Genomic DNA, 24,452 nt, shown 5'->3' on the forward strand with positions numbered 1-24,452 from the left:
CCCCCCCCCAGGTGCGTGACGTCATTTATGGACGGCCCCTCACTAGAACAGCACGCCGGTGTATCGGAGAGCTAAGCCACAACATTTACAATCCGAGTACGACGTTTCGCCAGTAATTACAACCAGCTTCATCAGGCGACACAGACAGATTTGTGGCGAAATCCTGGTTCGTCCCTTAGAGTGATAGATGTGATGACGTCACGTGTAAGCACTTCTTGCGCGAAGTGGGGGGGGGGTATTAATGAATACATGGCAATGGGTATCCATTGGCGGTTGGGTTAATTATAATCAACGTACATTATGCAAGCACATTGTACTTGTACATCCTGTCGATTGTGTGTACTAAAAGATATCCCTACCAACGATAATCCCTATTGAGTATGGTGACCTGTATCGGTGATGATGGAGACCCAATCTTCACTGGAGGCAACACGCTTATTTATAACAACAAAGGTAAAGCCTGCGGGTTATCGTGCTCGCCATCACTGGGACCACTCTCGATCTCAGCCCTCCGGCTCGGGGCCCTAGGGGAGGTGCTCGCCTGACCCCACCCAGCCAAGGTTCTCGGGTCCCGGCCACTGGCCCGCTCGGTCCCGGGTTCCCAGGGTCCCGGGTTCCCAGGGTCCTAGTCTAGGCTGGCTCTTCAGGTCTTCAGCTTGACAACGACTGGCAAACCCGTTCAGAGGTCCGCTTTATATACGGTGGCCAGGGTCACTCCGCCCCTGGCCACGCCTACTCTCTGGAACCTTCTGGAAGGACCTGGACTATTGCGTAATCCCCCAGCCCCCACTGGGGGACTGGGGTGTGGACCTCCGGGCCCCAACCGCTCTCTGGGTTGGTCCCCTGGCCTACCGGCGTTACCTCATGCAGACCGTACTCGCTGTCGCCCCCTGTTAACCAATGGCTGGCGCTACGCCAGGTAAGTAGTGGTGACCGCGTATAACGCTATCAACACCCACGACACATTTAAACAGTCAACAGTGGTTGTTGTTCTGTCGAGTGACCTGGCCAGCACAGTAACAGAGACTCTCCATCACTGCCTCAGGACAAAACGGGATATGAGGGCCACCACCTCCTGTGTATTCGCGTGGGAATCCAGTAGGAAGCACAACATGAAGCACATTGCCAATACCAAGTGAGCGACATCAAACCGGGCAGACAAACCAATGTCACTTCAGGACTTTATTCACGAAAATTTGTGAAATCCACACATCCTAAAACAAGAACTTAAAACGTCAAATTTCTCAACAGCGGTAGAAATTTCCTGACGAACATTTCATTGAAAAATATAACATTGTAATAACAATAAACATGACGATTATATAATAAACAGTGGAGAAATCTGAAAGTTTGTTCACAGACAACTTGTGAAAATGACATTTGGATTCTCGAATGTCAATATAAAAAAATTCAGCAAAACCAGGCACTAAAAACCTGCAGTTTCCCTATTCACCTGCGTAATGCACATTTACAGCATTAGCCTCTCACGTGTATGTGCAAGGACATTCACTTGTGTACATGCTAAACTGATCAACTACACGTTTACACCCGTGCCGCATCGCATTCACACTGCAGCTACCGTTACCTTGTTAATACACCCCCTTGCTCTGCAGGAGAGAACCTCACAAACCCTTTAAGAGAGACATGAGATGACACCGGTAGAAAACCGCAGAACGTTCTCCAGCATGCAAATTCGCTGCACTTCAGGATAAAACAAACTACCACTTGTGACTCATCTGAATGCACGGCAGTTGCTTTTACGAATTAAACCAAGGGCCAGACCTCGTGCAGATATGAAATGCTTGCACGTAATTTTCATCAGGATTACAAAAATAAATTCGGGCAGACATGCGTCTGCATGCATCCAGGCACAGGAATCGGTCGGCCCCATTGGGTGAAGCTTTAAAGATTTTTCTAATTCACTTTTTTGCACACTGTTTTGGGTGTTTTTTTTCAAATACATAACTAAACACGCATACAAAAATAAAATGACTATCATGTAAAGATGCAGCGCAAGTGACTACTGTGACCACAGGCCCAATATAAAGTGTCGCGCAGTCCAACCAAAGCATCAAGTTATATATAAAATAGCAAAACCCACAAAACACATTCCCTCATCAGTGATGACCAATACCAGCAGGAATTACTTTTGTCTACTTTGTTATTCACTCCCGTTACAGTTACACTTTCACGAATATAAATAATAGTATTCATAGCAGCAATCACAATGTACATTTCTCAAAGGCCACCGCTGGGAGTGTCCCCAAAGCCCTGTGCAGATAGGTTCATGGCAGTTGCTGCAGTTTGATTGTACAACTTTTTTAACGGCCAGGGTAACTTATCAGTGGTCAGGCCCCTTCACTCACCATCACGAGATAGCGAGTTCAAATACTGCTCAGGGAGTGGAGCGTAGCCCATCAGCAATTCTTCCAGTATCGATAAAGTGAGTATCACTTCCTGGTAAGTCAAGTGGCTATCTTACAGAAAGACGGGCTCCTGCCACAGGAATGTAGACTTTCCACCACCAATGCAAAGTGTGCTGCCCTCCATTTGAGCATGGAGAGGGCATATATTTCACTAGGCCACGATATGGTTCAAACTGTTCGTCATGGTCCAAATTGGCCAAATTGGGATGATACATAGCAAGCATCGCCTTTTACTGTGAATGCTTGGCAGCACCCTCCTAAAAGTGACTCAATTGGACTTTGCTGGGTAAACAAGCGCAGTAGTCGGAATAATAATATTAATGGCTAGCTGTCGGGCACAACAGGCCCTCTCAATCGGCAGGCAATCGACCTTGCTGCCCACATTGCGGTCTTCCAGTCCCAACCATGGAGAAGACCGACGCGGACTAAAAGGACGGTCGGAGTGTGGGGCGAGCAATCGCAGCGAGCGATTCCATCTCGCTCCGTTAATGAGGTCACGGGAAAAACAACAACACTGCATTAATAATAAAATAAAGAGACAATGAAATACAGCACAACCCAGTGTCAAGCACACAACAATGAAGTCAACACAAGCAGACCCGTGTTTCACTTTGCACATGACTGCACATCACGCTGACGAGCACATCCCAGTATACGGCTGAACACGTTTGTTGTCACGCACTCTCATCACGAGTCCAGTACATCACGAATGTACATTCTGCACTACAACAAGGTCAAACGTACTGCTGGAGCGTCTGGGGTGGGCGTGTGACACTACATCGAGGGCAACGTACCCAAGACGACAGACTTTGCAGACCGAGGGACGCAGACGACACCAATGGGGCCACACGACATCACACGGTGACAATCTCTCGCTGCCTTTCTTGCTCATTCCAACAGCGACCAAACAACCAAGCGCGATGTTCTCGGTGTCACAAGAATCTTAACGATAAATGTTTAAAGTTGTAAAGTTGTGCTCAAAATGAATGAGCACTAAACCAATTCGGGTAACTGTTGGAGGGAGACAACTGGAAAACATAACGATTGTTGAAGGCACACCGGGATCAAAATGGTGGCGATCGAGAGCAGGTTGGGGTACTTTTGAAAATCTATGTTTGATAATGAATAGAAACCTACCCATCTGCCAAAAGAATGCAGTTTTCAAAGAATGCATGTTAGCTGCTACAAATTGATTGTAAATACACTGATTACATAATAAAACAAGATGCAGCATATGCAGAGAAGCATGGAGAGATGCATGCTTGGAATCAACTGAGAGACAGACAAAGATCAACAGACGGATTGGAGAACAAATACAAATAAGAGACATCATATTGACTGTGGGCATGGGCCACGACACATTGCTAAGGGTGATGATGGCCGATGGTTGAAACTGAAGATGAAATGGCAGCCCAGCAGGATAACCAGTGTGGAGGTGAAGCGATGAGATGAGCTCGTGTTTGGTTGCGAGATGCACAAGGCATAGAGTCTACAGCAGTAATCATTACCAGGCCCATAAGAGCGCCACAGTGAGTCGGGTGGGGGCGTCTACCAGCAAAATCTTGTTCGAGTTCATTGGTTCCCCGTGGCCCCCAGACCGCGAGCCGTTTTCTGTCTTCTGTCCGCTTGAAATTGTTTTTTTTTGTTTCCCCAGAGACAAGTTCGCAATGAAAAATGAGGTAACTAGGGGATAAAAACAGTGCTGATAGCGTCCAGCGCAGTCAGACAGACATGGAGGTTTATCACGAGTAACAAAGACAACCCGAGGACACTCGGGACGAGTGATCCTCCAGTCCATGCTTTTCAATTGTGGAGATGCCTTGTTTCCACCTATTTCTAGGTCAATCTTCTCACTTGACTGGCTCCATTCATTTGCATTGCGAGCAGCCATAAGACAAGTCTCGTGCCTTTGCATTTACTCATGTTGTGTCAGTCCAAACCCATAGACTGTACCCCGACTCTACTCACGGAGCCTGTCGACGCTAACCAACTCGTTTAGATCGCTACCAATGCAATCACATACGTTTGAGTTGAATCAGTTCGCACACCTACCTTTGTGCACACCTGTGCTGGGCTGCTTATGGAATTTGAATCCAGAGTGATCTCTTCGCCTGGGCGTGTACATGCACACGCATATGGGAAACCCCCTCATTCAACACCCACTCACAAAGACGCATACTCGCCGTGTTGGTAGCGCTGTTTGTGGGCGACTGCTGTGGCCAGCCCAATGCACGCCTGCGTTCAAGGGAATTTGCGCCACTCAGGCACAGCCACCTTTGTCTGCGCAGCGCCACCGATGACACGGCAGCAACCGGGCACACGATTTATATCGAGCCGCCCTTGCCCAATTGTTCACAATCCTCTGCCAAAACTGAGCTGCGCTTTGACCATTCCTCACAGTACGTACCAGCAACATCTCTCAAACGAAAGTCGTTTAGATTGCGAGCCTCACACCTTGCACCGCCACGCTACTTGCACGCTGAGGGCCACGCAAATTCAGAGGCTGTCTCCGACTGCTGCTGCTGCTGCGCTCGTTTCGCCGGTGACACAATTTGTCCTCGCTGCTGCCAGTCCCTCCTCAACACCCCCGTCTCCATGGCGATGCCCTCAGAGGCCTGCGCGGTCTTGTGGGCCGCACGCATCGCCGCGGAAACGGTGCCACCGAACGGAGCTGGCGGTGGCGGGGGCAGCAGCATGGGCTGGGGCGCCACCGTGCCGGCCTGCTGGGCCACGCCCGAGCCCTCCTCGCCTAGTTCGAGCATCCCGCCATCGTCCATCTCGTGCGTCTCCACGTCAAACGGGGCCGAGGCCTTGGTGCTCGTGGTGCTGCCGCACTCGCACACCTGGCAGCCATGACGACAAAACGTTACAATCCACACTGGCTTTCGCAAATGGCGAACGACAGCACAAATACACAATGAAGGGAAACACGCAACGGTCTCGAGATACATTTCGAATTATATTAATGGCTTAGTAATCGGGATGAATGCAATGTTTGGGTTGCAAAGTCGCACCTGGATGTTGATAGCCACGGGGAGCCCTCCTTTCTTGAGCCATGGGTGCACCTCACACAGCTCCCGGCGCTGTGCTTCCGTGAAGCGAGGCTGCAGCTTCTGCATCTCCTTGAGTTTCTCGCGGTCCTCCTTGAGAACGGTCTCCACGTCCCTGCGATAAGAGAGAAAACGGTTGTTTCTCTGGCCTCATTGCTCGACAACACACCCACCACCCCACCCGCTCGCCCAACACTCATCTTCCCACCAGCTTGCCCAATCGCCCACCAAGCCCACCCACTTATCCACTAACCCACCCGCTCACCCACAAGAGCATCTGTTCACCCACCAGGCTGCCCGCTCACCAAAAAGCCACTATGCTCACCTCCCAACAACAACGTACTTGACTTATCCAACACTGCCCTGCCCAGGCCTGCCCATCCAGTATTATCAACTCACCTTAACTGAACTGCTTTATTATTAATATACACTATTTAACCAGGAAAGCCTCCAGGAGTCCCAAGACTCTTTTTCAGCAGGATCCTGACAAGTTTTTGCAGTTGGGGGTAACAGTTTCTACGTGTTTTCAAATAACACTGTTGACTCACCGGGAGGGCAGCTGATAGGTCATCATGACCGACTCGTTGGTGTTGGCCATGAGCAGCCAGATGGGGTCCTGCAGCAACAGCTGCTTGAACTTGTTGTCCTCCTCCCTCTCCTTGCGCTCTTTCTGGTCAACCTCCGATGAGTCATTGCTTGCAAAGTACTGGCTGGTGTTGCTCGTGCTGCCTGCAGGTGACCCATACACGAGGAGTCGACATAAATTAACGCCGCTACACAGGAAGGTGCTAACACCACATCACAAAATAACCAAGCAGACGATTCACCTCTATCCATGTCTGTCTCGCCACATAAATATATATAATACCACGTCAGATCACCGAGCCAATTCATTTGGGTTCAAATGTGGGTTTCAATCAACCACTCATTTTGTCAGATAAAAATTCCGTACGTTTATCCAGAAAAGCTTCACCGAGTCTCAAGACTTTTTCAAGAGGGTCCTACCAAGTTTTTCATGAGGGGCAATGTTGCTGTTTAAATTTAAATCGAGTAATTTGCAGGTACATTTATTTTAATTCAGCAAATTTGGACCATGGCACCAGCACACAACAGCCAACTCTTTTCGAATTACGTTACGGGATATTAACGTCCACTGCGAGGTAATTAGATGGCCTGCACGGTTAGCGCACCACCCACAGGGCAGCCTGCTGGACGTGAACGAGTAGCGAACGCGCCACCGCCGCATCAAATCACCGCCCCACGTTAGTCTCCGGTATCGATTCGCTCGAGCGTCCGCATCTGCGTGGAGGCGAGTCCGTGCGCTCACCTGTGCCGCTGCGCGACGTGTCGCAGGCGTTGGAGCCGCCCGAGCCCGCGGAGCCGAGCGAGCGCGAACCCGACGACCCCGAGCCCGAGGAGCCCGAGCCCGAGGCGGCCGAGTCTGTGCCCGAGTGGGAGTCCTCCTGTAGCAGCAGGTCCAGGAGGTCGCTGGAAGTGGACATTGTGTCGTTGTTGTTCCCCTCTTCGCTGGCATCCTGGAAAAAAATGAAGCCGGATGCTGTAGGGGGCTTACACATGCATAACAATACTAATAATAACAAACGTAATTTGTCATGCACATATCTCACGAATTGAAAGCAACATTCAACAGAGAACTCGGAGGCCCGGAGCCAGAGCTCAAAGTCCTTCGTATGCGGCCTGAACTGGAGAGAACCTGAACGGGTGAGAACTAATGAGAGCCTTGAACTGGCATTTGAAGGTGGATGCTGCATAGATGCTGAGCATGTGTAGTGGGAGTGCAGCGACGGACGAATGACACTTATCCAGGACAGTCCTGGGTACGATGAGCAGATTATGGGCACAGGATAGCGATCTTGTCCTGTACCCTTGCTTTGATGTGGAGCCAGTGCAAAGATTTCTGTGAAGCCATGGAAGTCATGTGGTCATGCCTAATGCCCACAACAACACGAGACAGGTTGCTTTGAAGCCGCTGTAGTTTGTTGAGCTGTTTTTATAATGTGTGAATAAGGATGGCTTTGCAATATTCAAGGCGAGTGCCTACAATGCTACAAGCTCGAGTGTTCACAGTGGCTGTAGTCAATGGTGGACAGATGTACCATAAGCCCCTAAGATGTTTTTACTGTGTAGAGGACGTGGTTGTCGAGTGAGAATGTGGAGTCCAAGGTGATACTGAGGATTTTCAGGTGATTTGAGAGATTGATGGTGGAGCGAGTGTTGGGTGAATTGTGTGAGAGTGACTCCATGGTGAGCCGCTGCCTGGTGCTTGGCTACGGATATTTTTCAAGATTTAGGGGGAGGTGATTTGACCAAAACCATTGCTGCGAGGGTCCAATTTATGAGGTTGAGTGGGCCCCCGAGTGCATCCCGCACGCCGGGCCCCGTACCTGCTGCTCGCCGGGCTGCTGCTCAGCGCCGGCGCCGCCGTCGGCGCGCTCGTTGGCGCGCGGCGTCGCCTCGTCCAAGTTGAGGAGGTTGAGCTGCAGCGGGGAGCTGCACCGCGATTGGTCGAAAAGCGACGGCGCGGAGTCCTGCTCCTCCAGGCCGGGTGACAGCGGTGCCGCCAGCACGCCTGGCGTGGAAGCCCGCGATCCCGCCAGCGCCGCCGGCTCCACGGCCGCCAGCAGATCCACCGCCTCTCCCATGTCCACGTCGTCCGCGCCCGGTGCCTCCTCCTCTTCCTCCTCCTCCACGCCGGTGGCGATGATGCACCGCGGGTACCGCCCCGAGGAAGCCGGCGCCGACGTAAGCGATGACATCGTCGCCATCGACGCGGCCGGCGTGGCCGCGGAGGCCTGGGAAGGGTCGGCGATCAGCCCCGGCGCTCCCGCGGAGGCCAGCGCAAACGGCGGCAGAGCGTACACGGCCGGCGCGGGCCCCTGCGCAGAGCCGGCCACCTGGTAGCAGCCGGCGGCGGGCAGGAGGTAGTTTTGCGGCATCACGAACGTGAGCACGGGCGCCAGGTACGGCGGCACCGCCGCCGCCGCCACGGCGGCCGCTGGGAACTGGGCCTCGGCGGAGACGGGCTGGAAGCCGGGCAGCACGGGCAGCGGGTAGGACAGCTGGTAGAGCCCCACGCCCTGCGGCCCCAGCCCCGGGGGCCCCACCGCCACGTGAGGGGGCAGGGAGGCCACGTGCTGGGGCAGTGGGCCCAAGCACTCGTCCGAGGGCAACCAGCTCTGGCTGCAGGCCGCCACCTGCTCGACGGTCGGCTGGAACCGGGTGCCGGCGGTGGCGCGGTGCTGGAAGGGCGTCTGCGCGTAGGTGGAGCCGGGCCCGCTGTCCGACGACTCCTGCTGCTGCTTCGCTCGCTTGGGCTTCGACTTGCCGAGTCGGCCGGAGGTGCCGGCACCGGTGCCCACGCCGCCGGCGCGGCGCAGGGTGGGGCCGCTCACCTTGGAGCTCTGATGAGACAGGCCGTGGACGCCTGCACGCAGAGACGAACAACATACATACATTCCCATTACAAATTAGCACAGGAACGTAACAGAATGCATAGTTATCATCATCATCATTATTATAACTACGACGCTTGTTTACCCAATAAAGCCTGAGGATGCTGCTGAGGTTTTTCCATAAAGGTAAACTAATTTTATGCGTTTCCTATTTGATTAATTTGCGAGTAATTTGGAACATTTGAAAAGTTTGGACCTTGGCGCAGGCACAACGTCCAAGTCTTCTTTGAATTATGTCACGGCATCTTTATCGTTCACTGCGAGTGAAGCAAATGGCGCGTACTATTTTTTGATGAATGCATCACAGTATTGGCCCAGCCGGCCTGCCGGATTCAAAACGCGAAACCTTCGCAACACGCGGCGACTGCGCCACCACTGGAGGCCAGCAGGGCAGCAGCAGAGAAGGAGCAACCCTCCACGAGCTGACCGGGGTGGGGTGGGTGGAGGTGGACAGGGGGAGGGGGTGGAGGAGGGAGGTCACCTCTGTCGCGTGAGCGGCCGCGGTGTTGGCTCGGTAAGCAAAAGCGGTGCGGGGAGCCGAACGCCCAGAAGTTGGTGGTGCCGTCGCGCGCCAGGAAGCGCTGGATGTACGTCTGCTCCTCCTTGAGCGTGTGGGCCGACAGCACCTCCTTGGTGAGGCCCACCTTCTTGTACTCCTCCCTCTCGCGCTCCTTCTCCGGCGGGGGGGCCGTGCCCCCCTTGCCGGGCGTCTCGGGAGAGTCTCCGCCTCCCATGTTGGGCGTGTCCTCCAGAGCAGCGATTTCTAGATGCGCAACGACATGTCGACACGTCACTCAAAATGTGTGCTTGCACGCGTAGAATTGTGCACGTGAGACTCGGTTATTTGCGGTTTAGCGCAAAATATATTCATGCCATCTGTTCAAATCACACGAAGCCAGCGGCTCTCAACTAAGGGGGCCTGTTAGGGTTGGTGCAGGCTGCGGGCACCATGCAGGGGACATTTTTTACGTGGACAGGGAACGTCAACGCCATGTTGCCGCGTCAAAATGAACGAATAGGCGAGGTGAAGCGGCAGCCTCTCTCACACCACGCTGCCTGGGGGCACTGTGGCCTGGGTATTCTGGGCGACACGAGCGAACAAATTGTGCAAACAAAAAAAGCAGCGATACAAAGAAAATGGTAAAATGGGGCAATAAAATAATTAAATCTTGAATTAAATGGTGGCCACTAACTAGGAGTATTTATGGAATTTCCAGGAGGTGAATCATTAAACCACCTGGGCCATGTTAAGTTTTTCCCCATGTTATAAATCGTGAGCTATGATCATTTAACACGCAAGTTCTCAGCCACTTGTCGTCTAAGTGCTGTATTCCGGCCTGGGCCACATTACAAACATCAAATTGAATTGGAGCTTGACCTTGATACATTTCATGGGTTAAGTGAAGCTGGTTTAATAGCGATAATCTTTGTATTCTTAAGGCTTTGCTGAAATGCCTCAGCAAATCAAAGCACCTTGCATCACATTTTAATCAAGTAAATTGTGGTGTAAATTTGGAACATGACACCGGCACACAATGGCCTACTCATTTCCAATGATGTCACGGTGCATATTTAATGGTTAATACACTCGCAGAAATAACCGGTGCGGCGTATCAATTTGAATCGCAAATCTCTACAACAAGCGGAGAACACGCTACCTCTGGGCCGCATCACCATCCACATTGTGCTGCAACGACTTTTCCCAACTAAGTCACAGGCGGCTGAAACCTGGCATTGAATTCTAGCAGCACCGACGATCCGCCAGCTGTTACGAGCACCTCCCGAATCTCCTCGCCACGTCAAGCAAACGGCAACGTGACCACGTAACGTTTCGTGAAGCAGCTGCCGCTAGGTTCCCCGGTGCATTCGCCCACTCGCCTCCCTCGAGCGCCACGACAGCGCAGTGCCGTACCGGAGTCGGGCGGCTGGTTCTTTTTGTCGCGGTCGCCCACGTGAACGATGGTGCTGCTGTAGCTGCACTGACTCGTCACCGACATGGCGCTCTCCGCCTTGCTCAGGGGCAGTGGCAGCGGGGCCAGCGGCGGCGGAGGCGGCGGCGGCGTCGCCATGACGGGCGGCGCCACCGGCTCCACGGGGTCCACCGCCATCTCGGGCTCCGCCTCCATCACTGCTGCCGCCACCACCACGAGAGATTCGTGCCTTAGTTTCGCGCTCTCGAGTTGACGGAACGCAGTGACGCGCTACGGCAATTCTAGGATGATCGCCGCCACCAATTGTCACCGGCAACAGGTTTACTACGAGGCTCGACGGAATTGTGGCTAGCCAATGAAAGAAGCATCATGCAAGTGTTTTCATTGGTTAGCTGAATTACCTCCGACTACTTTCTCATTGGAAGTCGGCACCCAATGTGTCCACGTGCAATCAGATTGGTCCAGATTTGGAATAAAATTTAAAGAGTAGAAAATCGTTGAGCAATTATTGCCGGTGACGATTGCTTGCGACTGTCGCCCTCGTCTACCATGGCCATCACGAGAGATGCGTGGCCTTCGAAACAAAACGCACAGCCCTGTCAATCCACTGCTGGATGAGGGCCTCCCCATGCCATGTCGGTACTGGGGTTGTTTGATTCTACTTCACCACTCCGATCAGTGCAGGTTGGCGAAGGCAGGGCTGGTCCAGTTATCACTCGCCACCGATGTCAGCCATGGCCAGGAATCGAACCAGGTTCAGCAGATTTGTAGCAAAGTGTGCGAACCACTATGCTACTGCTCCACGCCACTCAGCCGTAACCCGAATTTGTCAATGAATTCCACATGCTGATGGTGCTTATGAAGCAAGCGGGAAGTTACCGAATTCACCAGCAATGTACTTGGTGTGCAAAATGGATAAACTAATTAAATAATAGATTTGTCGACATGCTTAATAACGATGGGGTGAATTCACTGCGTTTATCGCTAAGAGAGGCTCGTCTTGTAATCGCTATTTACTGAATACATTTACCGGCACTTTGTAGGAAGGCAGTCGTGTTCGTCCAAGAGGGACACTGGCCGCTGCCATTGGAACGTGGAATGTACCCTACTGGCACAGGGCTGCCACTGGAGCCTAGCGTCCCACCCCCATGTGAGCAGGCCGACGCATTGCCTCGCTTGTGACTTGTAATGAATACGAGCAGGGAGGCCACGTGGCACCTTTGCCACGATTACTTGCCAATGCAGCAAATGTCCTCGAGCTATTTAATTATCCCAAAAACATATCCCCGATGTTACTTTTGTTACGAAAGCACCGGCTTTCCTACATCAATATCGGGTGCCAAGAGGCATAATCGCCACGCGCTGTGGTAATTACAGGCGGTTGCGGCCAACACCTCACCTTCCGGGTCCATCTCGGCTCCGCTCGGATCCTGTGCGGCCACGTCCGGCTTCTCGTCGTCCGAGGTCGAGGAGGAGGCCTCGCACAAGGCCGGGCACTTGCGCTTCTCTGCCTTGGGCACGTTGCAGCTCTCCAGGTATCTGTGCGCACAGCAACATGACGCAACATCAACATCGGTGGCCGTGCTCATCGTGAACTGGCGTGCCGTCATTCTACTTTGTTTCCGCTCGTTTACCCAAGCCTCGCTTGATACTCCCTTTCAAAAAGGTCCTGCCAAGTTAATGTTGTAAGGCACGATGTTGCCATGGGGATCTCTGTTGAGTTATTTATACGTTATTTTGCAACATTGAGATGTTTTGGCCAATACCAGTGGCATTGTATGATATATTTAGCTGCAGGAGGCAACTGAAGCACCTGGAGGAAACCCATGCAGAACAGAGAGAGAACACAGCAAGGTGCCCAAGTCGGATATTGCAAGCAAGCCCTTCTTTCTGTGGGGCATGCGTGTCGCCATTGTGCCACCCCTGCCACGACCAATGAATGTGTCGTTTCTGTTTCTCCAAAGGAGGTCACATTTAGATGCTTTATGAGGCCACATCACCAGCACACCCCACACTCAGTACGATGGATGCAGGAGGGCAAGCGTACCGTATGATGGAGTAGAGGCAGTTGATCTGCTGGTAGGACGGCATGGCCGTCTGCTCCTTCTTGCCGGTCTCGTCCGTGACGGCTCTGGCTGAGCGCTCGCGTCCGGCCCGCGGGCCTTCTCGGCCCATCTCCAGCACGGCCTTGGGCAGCACCATCTGGCCTCGATCTCCCACTGCGAGGGAAGGGGGCAACACGAGGTGGCAGAGGCTTGTATCATCTCCACTGCGCCGAACGCGGACACCACGGGGCCGTGACCCACCATCGCTCTTGGGAACAACCACTCGGAGTCGGTACGGATGGACAACCTGGGTTCAAGCCCTGGTGCAGGGTATCTCTTCACAGGCCTTTACAGTTGTGTGTAAAAATGTAAGAAGCCGTTATACAGATTTGGGTGCGTGTTTGTGCGATTGTCCAAAGTTCGCGTTTAACTGCATACCAAGTACTTTGCGTCAAGCTCTGTGAGGTTTTTCAGAGATGTGATGATGATGACAATGAGGTCCCTTTGAATAACTCGGGCGCTTTTGCATGTGACCCCTACCCGTGGCACTCTCTGCCGCATCGGATAAGAGAGGGCCTGTCCATGGAGAGTTTTACATTTGCACTCAGACCCACCTCTTTAATCACGCATTTCCTGAGTTTAAACGTACGTAGGACAAGCTAATAAATTTGAATATGGATTCAGATTGCACTTTTCTGCTCGTGTACAAGCGCTGTCGTACATTTTTTTCATCGCGCTATCTTTAGGAATGAATATCGATTGATCACGCTGATGACAAGGTTAACGATAACAAAAACTATGATGACGATGGCAGTAATGTGAGGCGGGGGTGGGGGGAGGGGGCAAGGCGAGAGGGGGGCAAGCACCTTGCGCTCCGAGCTGCTGCTGCTGCTGCTGCTGCGCCGGCTCAGGGGTTCTGGGCAGCGCTGCTGCTGCTGCTGCCGCCCGGGGTTCGTCAGCTGCTGCACGTCCACGCAAATCTGGGCGAATGACATCTGCATGGCGTGTGGCGGTGGGCAGCGTGAGCAGTGGAGAGGGATGGAGGGGACCATGCAAGGACACGCACGCACAGACGCGCAGAGGGCACCGATTGGTTACTCGCCAGACAAATCCACATCCACCCCCCTCACGACTTTCTCACTAAGCCCCCCTGCAGATACGAGATTCACCACCTGGGGTGGCTCAGCAGTGGAGAGAGTGACTCATAACCGGACTGTTTCTCAGGGGTCGATAAAACGAGTACCACATTGTGTGGAAGTCAACAGTGGTTGTCCTACAAATTGACTGTGGCCTGCTCACAGCCAACCTAACCTATGGAGAGACTCGCTCGCGGCCAACATCAGCGACGAATATCTGAACTTGTCCTTGGCCTCCCCTAAGTAGACACAGCCTTACACGAGTATCTGGTAAACATTGGCACTAAGGGGAAAAAAGCAGTCGGGTGTGGTGCTGACCAAACCACCACCAGCACGTGGCTGGCCTCCACATGACGGCAGTTCCCTCGGCAGCCTGCGCAGGCTATGCGGGGGATCTTTGTATCCGTGCAAACGTGTGTGTGTGCGTGCGTGCGTGCGCCTGGCGCCGGAACGTACGGGTTTGTCCGCGTGGCCGTCATCAGGTGCGGCGCCAGTGCCCTCGCTGGAGGAAGCGAAGCTCAGCCGGTGCCCGTGCGAGTCATGCCCGTTGCTGCCCATGAGGCTCCCGTAGCCGCTCGAGCCATTGTTGTGCACGGGCTGCGGGCGGGCAATACGCAGACGACACGCACACGACACGCACACGACACGCAGACGACACGCAGACGACACGCACACGACACGCAGACGACACGCAGACGACACGCAGACGACACGCAGACGACACGCAGACGACACGCCGTTAGCAAGCGTCCGCGAGGGCCAGCGCGGCACTGCGTGTGTGTAAGGGGAGTCAGGCGGGAAGTCACGCGCTTCGTGAAAAGTTATTCACAGTGAACATTGGGAATTTTTTTTTTACAAAGATTGGATTGGAGAAATAAAGGCATAAACATATATGAAGACAGGAATAATGATCTCAGATTTGCCGATGACAGCCATTGTAACAGCTGCTGGAAATGAACAAGAGGAAACGAAGGAGGAACCTAACAAAGATAATGCACAGAGAGAGGTGCGCTCAGCATGCAGGCCGCACCTGCAGCAGGAGTTTGTGGATCCTCTCCTGGATGTCGGCGACGTCCGAGTCCGGAGCCCGCGGCTCCACTTCGCCAACCACCACGGTCGCGGGGCTCGCAAACACATCCTCGTTGAGGGGGCCTCTGGGGGATGGGGAGAGGGACCAGAGAGGGGGGACACAACAGGCAAGGGGGTCACGTGGGGCGCCGTGACAAAAAAATCCTAACCTGCGCGCTCTAGATGAACGCCTAACGCTGCCGCTCCATTCGTCCCCCAGGCCTGTGATCCAGGACTTTGGGAGCAAGGGCTGGTGGATCAAGCAAATTGCTTACAAAACTCCCAAACCCGCTTTGCTGCAAGGTGGAAATACAGAAAATTGATTCTTAAATCCAACTGTGCGATGGGTTTTCTCCTGATTATCCAGTTTCCTCTCACACGAAGCCAACTCTCATTACGAACGTGGAATGCGTGGCCAAACATCCACGACGTAGTGGGACCCCCTCCTCAGCAAAAGTGGCGAGGGTCGACGAGGCTCTCCCGGGCGAGTGCAGGCCCCATGAAACCCCCGTGTGGGCCACCCTCCCTCCGCGCCTGCCTTGCGCTAGCACATCCATCAGCCAGGCCCGGCCCCGCGCCGCGAGGTCACGCCCGTTCGACCGGCGGACTCACGTGCGGACTTTGTGGCGGCCGATGATGAATGCCACCTTGCGGCTCCACGGGTTGACGAAGCTCGACCAGCTCGTGTCGATGGTCACGTAGTCCCCGTTGTACGAGCAGAAGCGGAACGGGGAGTGGTCGAATGGCTGCCCCACAAACTTCAAGACTGTCGGTGGAGCGGGAGGACAGGAAGATTGACAATGTGACAATTAGACACGGCAGATAGATGACACACGTGTGGATTGCGTACAAACACGCTTCTGTATTTCCAATGGCTATGAAAATTATTATAGACAGGTCGTGATGTAGGTATGTAGATGGGTTACAGGTAGATGGGCAATCTTCATTACCAGGAAAGAGCACACAGTCTAAGAGCAGGAGTGTCCTTTTCAAGCCAAAACTGAATATTTGTAAAATGTACATGGAAACAGATATGCATTGTAGCATTCAGCTCCCATTTGGATCTCATAGAGACAGAGGTAAGTAAATGAGCTTTGTAACCAAGGTGGAAGACCATTGGTGATAATGGAGGAGCCCTCAGTGCTCACAGTGGGAATGAAACGTCTCTGGAGTGGCACTCAGGGCTCTGTCGGTTTCTGGGCGGTGGTCCCCAACCCTGGGGTTTCCCGCACTCACTCTTCTTGTGCACGGCGAGCATCAGGTGCCGGTCGTTGGGGTGGATGTACGTCAGCATGGGGGTCCCCACTAGGTCCTGGGGCAGGTATCCCAGCAGGGGGATCGCCCTGTCCAGGAGGAATGGGGACACAGGGGCAGGAGGGTGGCATCAGCTAGAGGGTACGAGACAAAATGCGTCACACCGGGTTTTTATTTCAACACCGTAACCGAGCAAAAAGCCAATGGCTCAAAAACGTCGAGAGAAATCTTCTGGCATTGTGTGACAGCTGAGAAACGGCCAGCATTTACCTACACACCCCGCGAGGGGGCCTTGCGGGTTCTACGCTATCCCTCGGCGGTAACCATAGCAGAATAATAACATACACTCTAAATAACAGATACTCGGACACGAATTAATTGCATTTATCGCGAGCTTAAGGGACCGATTTTTATTCACTTTTATCAATGGACCGTGAGGAACACCAGCGGAGAGCGAAAGTGGTGGCGATGTCAGCGAGCGAAACTTCGTGAGCCCAGGCAGCGCTCACCTCTCGTCCACGTCCAGGAAGACGCAGCCCGGCGTGTGTGTCGTCGTGAAGATTCGCTTCTCCGGGGGGATGCGTGGCGCTGTGAGCACAGCAGGACGGCGCGGGTCACGCACCGTACACGGCAAAGGCGCAGCCCTGCAACGACTCGCTCACGACACTGCTAGTAGAATGGCCTTCGCTCGAGGATGCTCTAGACAGCCCCTCCTGAGGGTATTTGGTCTACTTTTCGACGTTGAACAGACGTGTTGGAAGAGGTGGGCGTACCCACACTTTACCCCACGACACGGGTCCTCCCGATCGGCTGTGCCATACCCATTTACATTGCTGGGTGGACAGTGGTGGTGGGTGGTTGGGGGGGTTCAAGAAACTTGCCCCATTGTTTCAACTGCCGCCCCGGGAGATGGAATGGAAGTCCAGTGTGTGGACCGTTATGTCATAGCAGCTCCCTTATACCCTGTGGAAAGGTCTCTATGGGGCCACTGCTCAAGCAGCTGTCTTCGTTAGATTTAGCATCACAACTGTGATAAAGCTCAACATAATACCAGTACCAGATCTTGCCAACAATCTTGCCAACATCCCAAGCCGCTGAACAGCAACAGTGAGCACATTTATTTTACGAATACAAAGAAGCAGTCAGTGAAATGCACAAGAGATAAATAAGTGACTGGACTTCAACAAGGGCAGGGAGACAACAGCACACGTGGCTGAGGGATGGGAGAATCAGACAGTGGGGGCAGCACAGAATGAGCGGATGTTTACGGGGGGCTTCGCCTTGGTTGCTGGAGAAGAGAATGTATGGAGAGGAGTAGCGTGAGATGAGCAGGGAGAGGTAGGAAGGGGCAAGTTCCACAGAGGATCTAGAAGATGCCGAGTGTGAATCGTGTGGAATTCGGACGCGAGGGGCGTGGGGAGGCTGTAGAGGAGAGAGCTGCAGCCGTTTTTGTTTGGTGTTGTGGATAAACACCTGCGCGTCGGTCATCACAAGCTGAACATCGTACTCATGCGCTCGTTCATTTGATCAGTGGAGGAGGGGCCAGCACATTCATATATTCTAAGGTATGACCTCTGAAAAGACCGGTCATGACTCTCCTATTCGGTGCGACGCTACAAGCAGTCAGTGGGAGAGAACGTATGCACTCCATCAGCGGGTTCCAAGAAGTGGCCGGACCTTTTTAAATCGAGTAATTTTTGTTGTTGATTTGCCGCCGTTGCATTTGCCTGAATGGGAGAAGATTTTACAACAGCGAAAGTGGAAATTTTGATTTCTCTCATGTCCATCCCAAAAGAAGCACTTTGTTACATCATGGATGATGTCACATGACATACGCCAATGATGTCCAAAAAAATCGTGCAATCACTAAAAGAAAAAGCCACTCGGGACTTGTGTCCGTAAAAAATCTCAGCAATCGTAGCGAATTCCATTGCTTAGCGTGCATTGCACAGGCGAACTTCAGCGAACTGTAACAATGCATCGCATATTTCCACTTACTCTTGATTTGTACGTTTAAGAGCGTTTCGGATACTCCTAGCCAGCGCACTTGTTCTATACACCAGACACAGGATAGACGCCGCAAGGACAAGACACAGGCGGACACGTGAACGGGCTATCCGCACGGGCGGTTGTGGAGAGATTGTGGTGGAGTCCTTGTACTTGGGCAGTGTGATCAGGGCCAGCTCCAGTTTGGCATTGGAGGTCTCACTTCAAAGCAGTTGAGTGGCACTATTGGCTAATTGGCTGTGTTAGGTTTTGTTGAAGTCGTCTGGCCCTGCCACTTTACATGAGGCTCCGGGTCTTTTCGGCCACATTCATTCCTTCTCTTCTCTAAGGTTGTAAAATGTGGACTTCTTTAATGGAACATATGCACTGCCTTGACATGTGTAGGCTCACCTGCCTACGTTCCATCCTGGGTTTCACCAGACTGGATTGTTCGAGCTCACAGATCCTTGAAAGATCTGAACACAGTCCCATCAACAAGCTCCTCCAGCAGGTGAGGCTGCATTGGCTGAGTCACGTAGCCCGCGTGCCTAGCCGCCGCATGCCCAAACAGCTTCTGTTTGGCCAGATATAGAGGGGGCTAAATGGGTGCGGCATGGGCTAGAGATAGATGAACCGATGCAGTACAGGAGGATGAGGATGTGGAGCCGAGTGGACTTGCCGATGTCAGCCTCTGTGGAAGAGGCTCGTGACGGATGCTACTGGTCGCTTGGTATTGAACAGCAGTGGTTGTCGTGTCTGTGCATTGTAGTTGTACACTGGTTGCACTGTAAGTACGTGAGGAGTAGAGACGGCACCGCACTCTCACCTTCGTAGCCCGAGTGCACGCGCTCGGCGAGCACCAGGCAGCATGGCTCCCCACCCGCGTCGGCGCCGTCTTCGCCCTCGCGAACCTTCATGAGGTACGGGGTGAGCCGGAACGGCAGGTACACTGCCTCGTCCTTACTGCCTCCCCCCCTGCACAGGGAGTGGCGAGCACACGTCATCATCATCATCATCATCCGCGTCTTCATCAACAACATCTGTATCATCATCTTGTTTTATTTGTTTTGTTTTCAAACATGAAAAGAACACTCACAGTAACTTATAAAATAACGAGTGGGAAGTGGGTCTCACCGGATTCGGCAAAAGAACGGCTTCTCCTGGGGATATTCAAACGCAGCAGCGGCTGTGGATGACACCACGAGGTTAGCCTTGCCGAGGATCTCACCTCGCGACATTGCAGCACCACGCGACGATCAGAGTCAAATGTCTGGGCACCTCGCCAAAGCGGAATACGGTCAATGCACGGATTGTGATGTCAGAGTGAGCACAACAAAAGCCGTAGAGAGGTGGGCCCGGGCCCTATCGAAGTACCCCTGTTAAGTCACCATCTGGGAGAGTGCCTCCTTCCTTCATTCGTTACCCACCGCATCGCTCGCTATCCGCATCGAGTGCGACGCACCCGGAGCGTCATGCTAAATCTGCGTCTTTTGACCCAATGCGTTACCGCGTCCCTCGTGGCTGCGCATGCCGGGCAGCCGCCTCGACCGCCCGCCATGCCCGCGGGCGGCCCATCGGTCGGGGGAAGGGGCAGGCAGACGGGCGCGGCGAGACATGGAGGGGGCGGCGGGGATTAGCGGCAGGGGGGCGGCGGAGCGCGTGTCGCCTTACCGGCCTCGTGCATGCTGCCCCACGGCGGGAGCTTCCCCGGCGCCGTGGCGCTGTAGAAGACGCTCACGTCCTGCGGCGCCAGCATCTCCACGAACTTCACGTCGGACAGCAGCTCCTTTCGACAGCCGAGCGTCCAGGCCGTGTGCTCCGACGAGAACATCATGCGGCCCGAGATGAGCGACACCACCATCGCAAAAGTGTCCTGTGGGCCACGGGCGACGGCAGAGCTCGGCGTCAACGGCGGCAACAATGGCAGTGCAAGGGGGGGGGGGGCGGTAATAGGGAACCCCGTGTAGGGTCGCTGGACAATCTATGTTCGTCTTGGACCCAAACTTTGCAGCCATCTTTGTAAAGTTCTTGAACAATTTGCTGTGTGCGGTGATGAGGTGTGGTTATGAGTGAGCAGGTGGGGAGGTGTGGTTATGAGTGAGCAGGTGGGGAGGTGTGGTTATGAGTGAGCAGGTGGGGAGGTGTGGTTATGAGTGAGCAGGTGGGGAGGTGTGGTTATGAGTGAGCAGGTGGGGAGGTGTGGTTATGAGTGAGCAGGTGGGGAGGTGTGGTTATGAGTGAGCAGGTGGGGAGGTGTGGTTATGAGTGAGCAGGTGGGGAGGTGTGGTTATGAGAGAGTGAGCCATAAGAAGGAGAAGAAACTCACAGTGCTTTTGGGTGTGTACTCAGAGGTGATCGTCTCCAGCTCCTCCATGGTATAGGTGCCGATGTCGAGCGTCGCCGTTTTGCCATCATCCACCGTCCACAGCTGGTAGTACTCCTCGTTGGCTGCACCACGGGGGGTAGGAGGGGCACCAGGGTGGGCATTTTAATGGCAGCGCGTCACACGCAGCGCACGGTTTTGGCCGGGGCACAACGAGCGGTGGTGAATGCACCACCGCAGGGCCACGTACGTAAAACATCCGCGGGTGGGCGAGCGGGCGGGCGACCGGTCGGGTGGGCAATGCGATTGCTCACCTCGGATCTGCTTGATGCACGAGACCGCGTACTGCAGCGTCGCCAGCGTTGACGACTTGCCCTTGACGCGTCGCTCAGGCGGCAGTCGGGCCTTCAGGTCCTTGAGTGTCTTGAGCAGGGCCTTCTGTGTCTTGGCCTTCATCGACTGCTCACTGCTGCTCAGCACAAACGCACGCACGGACGTGGGTCAGCGCAACGGCGACGAGGGAATGGTCGGCCTAGACCAGATGACCAACTGACCGACTTGACTAGCTTACTCGGTCAGCTGGCTGAGAGACGAGCTCACCTGCAACCGGATGTGGATGGGTGGTCTTGCTCGGAGCTGCTCAGGAGACTGAAGGCATTGGAGCTACTTGGAGGAGACGGGCTCTGGGAATTTGAGCTGGAGAAAAGAAAACACGTGCACACCATTAGCAGCCATTTTCTACCCACAGCTGGGAAAAAGCTGTTGGCACCTTTGCCGACCGTCAGGCGCTGCAATAGTTTTGCAGCGCACTGAGGTTTGCAGGCAGTATAAAGTCTTCCTGTTACATCGCAAAGCAGTGCTGGAAAGCGCCATCTGCTTGGCACCGATTTCAAAGTTAGAGAATAACCGCAGTCCCTACTGATGAAACTGGAATAATGATGTGGAATTGACAAAAACAACCGTTTAATTTTTTAAAATAAATAAAATTGCCTCACGAAGGGTTTCGGCCTCGGTGGCCGACCGGTGCGTGCTCGCTTCCCACCGCCTCCCCCCGCTTCCCGGTGTCTCCGACACGGCCTCACCTCTTGTTGCTCTCGGACGTGAGCAGCATCAGCGCCGAGTCCTTGCCGCTGCCCGTCGAGCGGCCGCTGGAGCCGGCGCCGCGCGACGCGCCGTCATGCGAGCCCGTACCGTTCGACTCGCTGCCGTTGAGCTCGTCGTTCCCGCTCGAGTCGTTCCCTGCGCGGGACAGGAACGGAAGAAGCGTTCGGTGAGCGGACGCCGGCGGCCGAAGCGTGGGGACGTGGCGGGGGAGAGAGGCCGCAATCGTGCGCTAGGCCGCGTCACCGCTCACCCTGCGAGCCGTTGCTCTTCATGTCCACGTCATCGGCCGGTGGTCCGGGCTCCTCCTCGTGGTCCCTCGGATGCGAGGGTTCGTCGTCGCGACGGCAAGGGTCGTTGCCCGCGGTGCTCGCCGGCATGGCCATCGCGTCGCTCGTCTCGCACTGCTCCGTGTCCATCGGGAATAGTCGGCACCGCTTTCGGAGCAGGATTAGCCTCTGGGCACCCGCGCCGGTAAGACAATTGTTGTTGTTTTTTAGTCAAAATCACGAATCGGCTCTGGCTTGGATTGTATTGACTTTATCAATGGTTATCAAGTGAAATGAGTTTTAATTATTTGTCGCGGGTGTCTGTAAATGGATGGCCATCGTGCTCCTGGTCCCCACTGGCAGAGTGCAGTGGTCACTCCGATCTGCAAGGCACGGTGCGGGGGCGGAGGGGAGAACGTGTCAACGCCTTCTCTCGCACGCCGTGCGGCGCGTGCTCCCGCACGCAGAGCAGCGCCCGAGTTGTCGTGTCTGATGTGGCCTTTTGCGTGGCAGTTACAGAAGGCAACAAAGTTCCACCAAGTTACCTGCATTAGAGTTGAACCGTAGAGCTCGAGTGTGAAACAACTTAAAACGAATCCCGCCCTGTAATGGGACCTGCACAGCAGGACGTGTGCAGGTGTGTGCATGTGTACTACAGGTGTACTACAGGTGTGTACATGTCTACTACAGGTGTGTGCATGTCTACTACAGGTGTGTGCAGGTCTACTACAGGTGTGTGCACGTCTACTACAGGTGTGTACGTGTGCACATGTGTATTACAGGTGTGTACGTGTGTACTATAGACACCTGAACTCAACAAGGCAAAGTTCTCAGATAGCCAATGAGGAATTGGTGCTCATTTCCTTGTTACAACCTCGAGCCAGTGGTGGAAACTCCACATTATTATGGTGGGGGCGAGTCTCTCCATAGGACAGCCACTGTTGCCTTCTCCACGACAAAGTGGTGCCGATTTTATCGAGCCATGGCAATATCAAGGTGACGGTCACGTTCCCACCTCAAATCACGCAGGGACCACCACCCCTGCACTCGCAGCTTTCATGACTCAATTGCAGAAGCGGGGCATTAAAAAAAAATGTTTTATGCCGTTTCAGAGTAAATGCCAGTTGTTAATTTCATATTTTATGTCGGTGTTGGTCCATTTAGAATGTAAATGTGAAGAAAATTGGATGGTTTAAAATGATCCACAACTGTTAAATATATAATTTTTCTTGTGTAAATGCAATTATTCCTCTCTCCATGACTCGGGGAAAATTTGTCAATGAGCCTTCAGCTGGCAAAACAAATTGCGATAAACCGCACTGCATTAAAAAGGGAAATTGATTAATATTATAACAAAGCTTATGAAAATACGTTTTAGAATGCAGCAGTGATTGATTGCACATTTTAATTGGTGTGCCAAACCCTCAAAAATAATTTCGAGAGGAGATCAGCTCTTTAAATTTCGTCCTTCACAAAGGGTACACGCGATTGTGCCGAAAATTCAATTTCCGATATCGCCCATTCTCCCATCGACGCACGGCCTCACGGAAAGAGCGGCGAGGCTTTGTGAGGATTCAAATCGACCTCGGCCATTGAGCCGAGCACTGGCAGTGGGGAGAGGAACTCTGCTCCCCGTCCCGGGGCCATGGCCACACAGGGGGGCTCACGTGTCCATCTTCCCTCGTGCTCTCGCTCGCTCCCTCTTCCTATCGCACGCTCTCTCTCCATCGCTTCATCTGCCACGCATCATACCTATGATTCACTGGCGTCTATACCGGCCGCAATGTAGCACCAAACAGCATTTGAAGTGGAAACTGGACCAAGAAAAACAAGAGCTTCCAACTCTGATAAAGATAATAATTGACATTTGCGAAAAACCACGAAATGGTCTAGCCAGATTTATTTCATTCAGACCCTCCACCAGCAGACATAGACAAATAAATTAAATGGCATGTGTACAAGAACCTAGCATACCAATTACTATTGTTTCAGCTCACTCTGATCATTTGAAGAACAATTTTCACAGCCAACTATACAAGACGCTCAGCACCATCGGCATGAATGATGCTGTACAAAATACATTTTTGGTTTTTTGTTCACGCCCACTATGCAGCAAGCAGCGAGTCTGCTTTGGTGACAACCCCGCATCAGCCACCAAGGGTGGCGGCGAAGTTTGAACCGGTGGCCCCGTGCGTGGTAGTGACGTGCTAGTGACGTGCTAGTGACGAAGTGTGCCGAGTTCGCCACCAGGCTTGGGCCATTCTCTGGCCACTGGGCTGAAATCATCACCCTGAGGCCTCCCGCCAACACCTTACCCCACACCCCACACCGCTCTTGTCACAATCCAGAAGAGGCCTCACTCGCTAACCTCTATACATGACATTACATGT

At 53.5% G+C, this 24,452-nt stretch overlaps 1 protein-coding gene across 1 annotated transcript in view; it reads right to left on the bottom strand.

The window, feature by feature from the left end:
* Window positions 1-1,157: 1,157 nt before the first annotated feature.
* Window positions 1,158-24,452, bottom strand: part of LOC144942825 (period circadian protein homolog 1-like) — a 31,804-nt gene continuing 8,509 nt past the window's right edge. Inside the window, 25 exon segments of the mRNA XM_078869819.1 lie at window positions 1,158-5,269; window positions 5,441-5,591; window positions 6,025-6,205; window positions 6,804-7,011; window positions 7,882-8,921; window positions 9,431-9,712; window positions 10,862-11,080; window positions 12,280-12,419; window positions 12,928-13,099; window positions 13,792-13,819; window positions 13,822-13,920; window positions 14,518-14,658; window positions 15,092-15,215; window positions 15,742-15,895; window positions 16,366-16,472; window positions 16,893-16,971; window positions 18,382-18,435; window positions 19,196-19,344; window positions 19,504-19,555; window positions 20,041-20,242; window positions 20,696-20,817; window positions 21,007-21,161; window positions 21,293-21,388; window positions 21,775-21,931; window positions 22,047-22,445. Coding sequence (XP_078725945.1) covers window positions 4,895-5,269; window positions 5,441-5,591; window positions 6,025-6,205; window positions 6,804-7,011; window positions 7,882-8,921; window positions 9,431-9,712; window positions 10,862-11,080; window positions 12,280-12,419; window positions 12,928-13,099; window positions 13,792-13,819; window positions 13,822-13,920; window positions 14,518-14,658; window positions 15,092-15,215; window positions 15,742-15,895; window positions 16,366-16,472; window positions 16,893-16,971; window positions 18,382-18,435; window positions 19,196-19,344; window positions 19,504-19,555; window positions 20,041-20,242; window positions 20,696-20,817; window positions 21,007-21,161; window positions 21,293-21,388; window positions 21,775-21,931; window positions 22,047-22,212 — 4,653 coding nt within the window. The 5' untranslated portion in view covers window positions 22,213-22,445 and the 3' untranslated portion in view covers window positions 1,158-4,894.

This window comes from Lampetra fluviatilis, chromosome 28 (genome assembly GCF_964198595.1).
Source record: "Lampetra fluviatilis chromosome 28, kcLamFluv1.1, whole genome shotgun sequence".
NCBI classification, from domain to species: domain Eukaryota; kingdom Metazoa; phylum Chordata; class Hyperoartia; order Petromyzontiformes; family Petromyzontidae; genus Lampetra; species Lampetra fluviatilis.